The 7,199-nt window shown below is 46.9% G+C and overlaps 1 protein-coding gene across 2 annotated transcripts in view; it reads left to right on the top strand.

The window, feature by feature from the left end:
• Positions 1-338: 338 nt before the first annotated feature.
• Positions 339-7,199, top strand: part of LOC148774410 (liver carboxylesterase-like) — a 29,518-nt gene continuing 22,657 nt past the window's right edge. Inside the window, exons 1-2 of one of the 2 annotated variants that reach the window (XM_088830141.1) lie at positions 339-512; positions 3,801-4,008. In XM_088830141.1, the coding sequence (XP_088686267.1) occupies positions 461-512; positions 3,801-4,008 (260 nt within the window). In that variant the 5' untranslated portion in view covers positions 339-460. The remainder of the gene's footprint in view (positions 513-3,800; positions 4,009-7,199) is intronic. The other variant, XM_088830142.1, reaches the window with a different exon arrangement.

The following is a 7,199-nucleotide window of genomic DNA, read 5'->3' as shown; positions in this document are numbered from 1 at the left end:
AAATTGAAGCCAAAGGAAATGAAAAGATTTGCCCTTAATTCTCTAGCTAGGCAGCTGTGGGGCTAGGAGTTGCTCTAAAAGCTTTCCAGTTTGTCTGAGGACCCCAGATCAAAAACTCCCCTTGTCTGCTTGTGCCTGCCCTGGGAAGATCACAGAGCACTAAGGTTAGAGTCCAGAAAAGGAGAAGCGCTTAGGAAACAAGTTGTTTATAGAATCTGCAGCTACCTGCAATTGGAGAGTTAAGTCTGCGTTCTTGATTTCAAAGAGGGTAAACTCTTGGTGGGCGTGGCTCACACACTCCAACCACCCACAAGGAAGGGAGGAGAGATTTGCTTGTTATTGAGCAGCTGGGGCGGGAGCTTGTGGAGGGAGCTGGGGGTGGGAGCTGGGGGCCGGGACTGAAGCAGCCCCTGTGAGCAGCAGAGACACCTGCGGGTACAGGAGCGGCTCTCTTTCCAGGATGTGGCTCTTAGCTCTGGTCCTGACCTCCCTCGGTTCCTTCACAGCTTGGGGTGAGTCCAACTGAAATGCAGATAGCAGGAGTATCTTTGGAAATCCTTGTAGGGGACAAGGATGGGCACAGGGCAAAGCAGTGACAGGCCAGGTTCTGCAGCAGCGCACGCTCTGTAAATTTGGACAGTCTAGCCTAGCCCATGCCCCATGGCAGGAGACACAGGGGAGCAAGCACAGCCTAGACTCGGCTCAGCGCGGCCACACCAGAGGAGGACGATCAGCACCCCTCCCACATCCCGCTGAGGACTCTGGCGAGCTCCTCCATGTCTTTCCTCTTGATTATTAATATGGAGATGGAGTGTTTATTCTTTACCAGAATCCTGCAACGGATCCCTGTTATTGTTTAGTAGCGAACTCATGTCCAACTCTTTTGCAACCCCATGGACTATAGCCTACCAGGCTCTCTGTCCATGAAATTTTCCTGGCGAGAATCCTGGAGTGGGTTGCCATTTCCTACTCCGGGGGATCTTTCTGACCCATTGTGTCTATTGGCAGGTGTATTCTTCACTGCTGAGCCACTTGGGAAGCCATGAAGGGATCTTACCAGAATATTAATACCGGCTCTGGAGACAGAGCAGTGTGGGTTCCCATCCCAGCTCAGCACTTAGGGGCTGTGTGTTCTGACACATGGGATGTCCCTTTTCTGTGCCTTGGATTTGCATTTTGAAAATGGGGGTGACAACTGTACCTCCGTGGACTGTTGTGAGGTGGAAATGGGCTGTTTATTCTAAAGAGTGCCTGAAATAGAGAAAGTGAAAAAAGAGATAAAGGAGTTGTTTTTCAAAGACACTGTATTACTGCTGTATTAAAATGGTTAACAAGGACCTACTGTATACCACATGGAACTCTGCTCAGTGTTATGTGGCAGCCTGGATTGGAGGGGAGTTTGGGGGAGAATGGATACCTGTATATGTATGGCTGATTGCCTTCGCTGTTTACCGGAAACTATCACGACATTGTTAATCAGCTATATCCAAATACAAAATTAAAAGTTTAAAGCTTAAAAAAAATAGGTATGGGGGCGGGAGGAGAAGGGGACGACAGAGAATGAGATGGCTGGATGGCATCACCGACTCGATGGACATGAGTTTGAGTGAACTCCGGGAGTTGGAGATGAACAGGGAGGCCTGGCATGCTGTGATTCACGGGGTCGCAAAGAGTTGGACACGACTGTGCGACTGAACTGAACTGATTAATAGACTATTAGGGTATTCTAAGGCCCACAGATCAGGAGCCAGCTGCCTTTCGAAAAGATGGTTTATGACTCACATTTTCATGGAGGAGAGAGCATGGCCCTACTATGGTGTGCCAGGTGGTAAAGACCAGGGTGGGTCACGAGGGAAGAAAAGAAATTGGGAGTGAGGGTATTTATCGTGGTCGCTGATAGGGAAGGAAGAGGTGAGGCAGGATAAATAGTCTTGGGAGTGGCAAAATAGACAATTTCGGCAGGTTAGGGGGTGCGCACAGTTTTCTGTTACTTTGTCCTGGAGTGATTGGGGCAGGGTGATAGTGACTGATGTGGAGGGCCTGATAAAGAAGGGGTTTGGGGTACAGGCTACGGCAGGCTGGAAGGGGAAGTTCGTTCCTGTCTCCAGGGATTGGCTAACTCTGGGAGGGGCAGTCCCCCCAGAATCAGCAAGGCTCCAGCTGTCAGAGCATCAGAATCCGGGACATAGAGGACATGGTTAATACAAGGGTGCAGCAAGGGACCCCAGAATGCATCTGTACCATTTTACAGATGGAGAAACCGAGGCTCAGAGAGGGAAACGTACATGCCCAAGGTCAGCTGGAAAGTCACGCTCTGAATTCTGTCTCTGTCTCCTCTGTCTCAGAGAAGGCAATGGCAAGCCACTCCAGTACTCTTGCCTAGAAAACCCCATGGATGGAGGAGCCTGGTGGGCTGCAGTCTGTGGGGTCGCTATGGGTCGGACACGACTGAGCAACTTCACTTTCACTTTTCACTTTCACACATTGGAGAAGGAAATAGCAACCCACTCCAGTGTTCTTGCCTGGAGAATCCCAGGGACGGGGGAGCCTGGTGGGCTTCCGTCTATGGGATCACACAGAGTCAGACATGACTGAAGTGACTTAGCAGTAGCAGCTCCTGAGTCCAGAGCCCATGCTCTGGCCATCAGTGCTGTGATAGCCCGGCTACACTGGGTTTTCTCTTCCTCCTGGCGCTGTGACACTGTGAGAGGCCCGGAACCGAGGGGAAGTGCAGTTATGTGTTAGTCGCTCAGTCGTGTATGACTCTTCGTGACCCTGTGGACTATAGCCCACCAGGTTCCTCGGTAGGCAAGAATACAGGAGTGGCTTGCCATTTCCTTCTCCAGGGGATCTTCCCAACCTAGGGATCAAACTCAGGTTTCCTGCATTGCAGTCAGATTCTTTACCATCTGAGCCACCAGGGAAGCCCTAATTAGAAGCTGATTATCCCCTTACTGCTAGTTATCCCCTGGCAGGGTCAAACCTTTTCCATCTTTAGAAAATCCATACTAGCTGGCTCCATTACCTCAGTTACCTCATCTATAAAATGGGCATATTGATATCTCCCTAGCCAGGCTGCTCTGATGAGAGCGCCCACATGGTACATAGTAAGTGCTCAATACACAATCATTGCCTATAACACAAATGGTAACCACTGCTGTCACCATCATTGCCCGTACCTCACAGCCCATCAACTCTTGCCAATCGGGCATCTGTCCACTTCCTCTCTCTTGAAGGCTGTCATTGGATGTGTCTATAAGACCAGATTTGGGTTATTCTTCTCTGCTCTGTCCACACGCTTTGAGGGAGAGGTTGTCGTTTCGTCTGTATCTAGAGGGGAACAATTGGGAGGGTGAGAGCCTGGAAATCATTTCCCGTTAGGATGCTTAAACAAACTGCAGCTGTTGAGGATGGACAAGAGAGGACTTGAGGGATGAGCATGGACAGGGGTCAACACGAAGGCCACCTGCCTCATGAAGGTGCAGGATGTCCCCGAGCAGCAAGGACCGGGCCTGACATAGCAACTGCAGGAGACACATTTGAGCTCAATGAGAAAAAACTGCCTGCTCCACAGGAATGGGACAGACAGAATGTGACCCCGAGTCTCACTCCCTCTGATGACCCTGTGAATTAGGAAAGACAGCTTCACCCTCTCTTACATAAGAAGCTGAGGCTTAGAGAGTTGACAGGACATTCAGGATCACGTGGCAAAGTAATGAAAGTGGCAAAAGTAACAAAATCCACCCAGAATCCAGTTCACCGTCACCACTGATGTGTCCTCATTTCCTCCCAATGTCCAGCAGGGCTGACGTCCTCACCACCTCTCGTGGACACCGCTCAGGGCAGAGTCCTGGGGAAACACGTCAGCTTAAAAGGATTTGCACAGCCTGTGGCCGTCTTCCTGGGAGTCCCTTTTGCCAAGCCTCCTCTTGGATCCTTGAGGTTTGCTCCGCCACAGCCTGCAGAGCCATGGATCTTCGTGAAGAATACCACCTCTTACCCTCCCATGTAGGTCAGGGGTGTGGTTTTGGCCTCTTTCAGTGGGGATGTTAGTCTCAAAGGGATGCAGGAAGGATCCAAGGCAATCCTCTGAGTGGCTCGTACTTTGCTGTGAAATCCTCAAGCTCTTGTAGATCCTCACCAACATTCCAGAACTCTCACAGCATTCTAGAGCCCTTGATTCAACTAGGAGTTCACATGCTGTGACTAAAAGACCACACATGTCACAGCCAAGAAACATGCAGCCAAATAAATAATTAATTTTTTGAAAAGTGAGGATGGTAAAATTAAGACAATGAAAATCATACACAATTCCACCACCTAGCAAGAGCTCCGGTTCATATTTTAGATTGTATTTTTCTAATCTGTTCCATAATTTCTCCCTCAAAGTGGAATCACATAATTTCCTGTACCCAATTCTAATGTATGTGTGTGTTTCCCACACCAAAAAGCAATTCTTACAGACCATATGTATGTTCAACAATTCAACTAATTTCTGACACTGTTTTGCCAGAGATAGCATCAGATTCCATCCGTGAAGGACTTGGTCCCACAAAACCGGTCCCTCTTTCAAATGCCAATTCCAGGTTGTCAACTGTGCGTCTGACCAACTGGCTATAATTCAGAGTTTCACGTGACCCCTTCCTGGTTCTAGTAATTTACCAGAGCAGCTCACAGGACTCAAGAAACTAATTTCCTCACTAGATTACCAGTTCATTATAAAGGATATTGAAGGATACAAACCACTAGCCAAATGAAGAGATCCATAAGGTGAGGTCCCTGACAGAGGACCCAGCACGGTGGCCACCTCCCTGGTTGTCCAGTGGTTAAGAATCCGCCCTTCTAGGGCAAAGGGTTCAATCCCTGGTCAGGAAGTAAGATCCCACATGCCATGCAGTGTGAAAAATAAAAACAAATTCTGGTTCACCAACCAGGATGCTTTCTGAACCTGTCCTTTTGAGCTTTTACGGAGGTTTCATTACGTGGGCGTGAGTGTTGATTGCTCAATTATGTCCGACTCTTTGCAAGCCCTTGGACTATAACCCACCAGGCTCCTCTCTCCATGGAATTTTCCAGGCAAGAATACTGGAGTGGGTTGCCATTTCCTCTTGCAGGTAATCTCCTGTGTCTACTGCATTGGCAGACAGGTTGTTTACCTCTGAGCCACATGGAAAGCCATTACATGGGCAGGGGCTTGAAGTCATTCGTCACTGGTGATTGATTCCCCTCAAGCCTGTCTTCTCTTTCCAGAGTTCAGGGGGCTGTGACAGAAGGTTCCCTTGCTTTTAATCATGAGATTCTTCCTCTGGCAACCGGTTCCTGCCCTTAGGTGTGGTCCAAAAGTCATTTCATGAACCCAACAGTATGCACTGCTCAGGAAATTATGAACACAAGGGTTTCAAGAGCTCTTCAGGTGAAACTGGCCAAAGATCAAATGCATACTTCTTCAGTTCAGTTCAGTTCAGTTCAGTCGCTCAGTTGTGTCTGACTTTCTGCGACCCCATGAATCACAGCACGCCAGGCCTCCCTGTCCATCACCAACTCCCGGAGTTCACTCAAACTCATGTCCATCAAGTCGGTGATGCCATCAAGCCATCTCATTCTCTGTCGTCCCCTTCTCCTCCCGCCCCCAATCCCTCCCAGCGTCAGCGTCTTTTCCAGTGAGTCAACTCTTCGCATGAGGTGGCCAAAGTATTGGAGCTTCATCTTTAGCATCAGTCCTTCCAATGAACACCCAGGATTGATCTCCTTTAGAATGGACTGGTTGGATCTCCATACTTCTTACAAATACTTATTTTTCTTATATCACAGTATTGTATTACATGGTACAGATAATTTAGATGGAAGTAGTAGACGAAGTTCATGAAAGTATATCATGAACACCATTCTGTGTCATTAAATATCACAACCTGATATTGAGTCACCATATTATATTGAGTATTGAATCATAATTTCTTTACTCCATCTCTTATTTGGAGTTCTTCATAGTTGTTGATATTTTTGTACTATAAATAGAACTCTGATGAACATCCTATAGCTCAATTTTCATGCATATTCATTTGTGGATAAGTTCCAAGATATAACATTTTGGAGTTAGAGAATTTTAAAAATTTCCCTTCAGAAATATTCCAACTGCACTGTTTTAATTAATATATGAAAACCTCCATTAACCGAATTTTTGTCAATGCTTGGAGTTGTTAAAATGGCTTTTATCTACTGAATAGGCAGAATAATGTTTTTGATAATAGTTGTTATCATCACCATTTTATACAAAATTATTAATTTTATTCTGTGTTTGTTTGAATACTAGTGACATTGAGTATTTTTCCTTTTTAACTCTTACTCTTCTTTTATGAATATTATGTCCCTTGCCTACGTGATCTGGGGAAAGTCCCCACAGGATGGAAATCAAGAGGTAATCTTTGAGGTTGTGATTCTGTGACTTAACAGCTGTGTCATCCAAGCACATAAGTGTTTCAGTTACCTCATCAACACACTGAGGGCAGTCATGCCTCTTTTTGTGGGGGCGTTGAGATCGAGAAATGTGGCTTATAATATCGTCTAGTCAAGGCTATGGTTTTTCCCATGGTCATGTATGGATGTGAGAGTTGGACTGTGAAGAAAGCTGATCGCCGAAGAATTGATGCTTTTGAACTGTGGTGTTGGAGAAGACTCTTGAGAGTCCCTTGGACTGCAAGGAGATCCGACCATTCCATTCTAAAGGAGATCAGTCCTGGGTGTTCATTGGAAGGACTGATACTAAAGCTGAAACTCCAATACTTTGGGCAACTCATGCAATGAATTGACTCACTGGAAAAGACTCTGATGCTAGGAAAGGTTGGGGGCAGGAGGAGAAGGGGATGACAGAGAATGAGATGGCTGGATGGCATCACTGACTCTGTGGACATGAGTTTGAGTGAACTCCGGGAGTTGGTGATGGACAGGGAGGCCTGGTTGCTGTGATTCATGGGGTCGCGGAGAGTCGGACACGACTGAGCTGAACTGAACTGAATATCCTTGAAAACATAAGCACTACATAGTATGATCTTTCTGGCTGTGTGACCTTGGGCAGGTTCTCTAAATTCTCTGTGCCTCAGTTTCTCAACTGTAAAATAATAGAACCTATATCATGGGGCCACTGTGAAGATTAAATGAATTAACATATAAGAAGTATTTAAAACAACAGTTGGCAAGTTGAG

The sequence above is a fragment of the Moschus berezovskii genome, chromosome 22 (assembly GCF_049115385.1).
Source record: "Moschus berezovskii isolate FMDL1 chromosome 22, NW_MosBer_1.0, whole genome shotgun sequence".
Taxonomy (NCBI): Eukaryota; Metazoa; Chordata; class Mammalia; order Artiodactyla; family Moschidae; genus Moschus; species Moschus berezovskii.
Note: the sequence above shows the minus strand (reverse complement) of the source record. Positions and strands in the feature narration are given on the sequence as shown.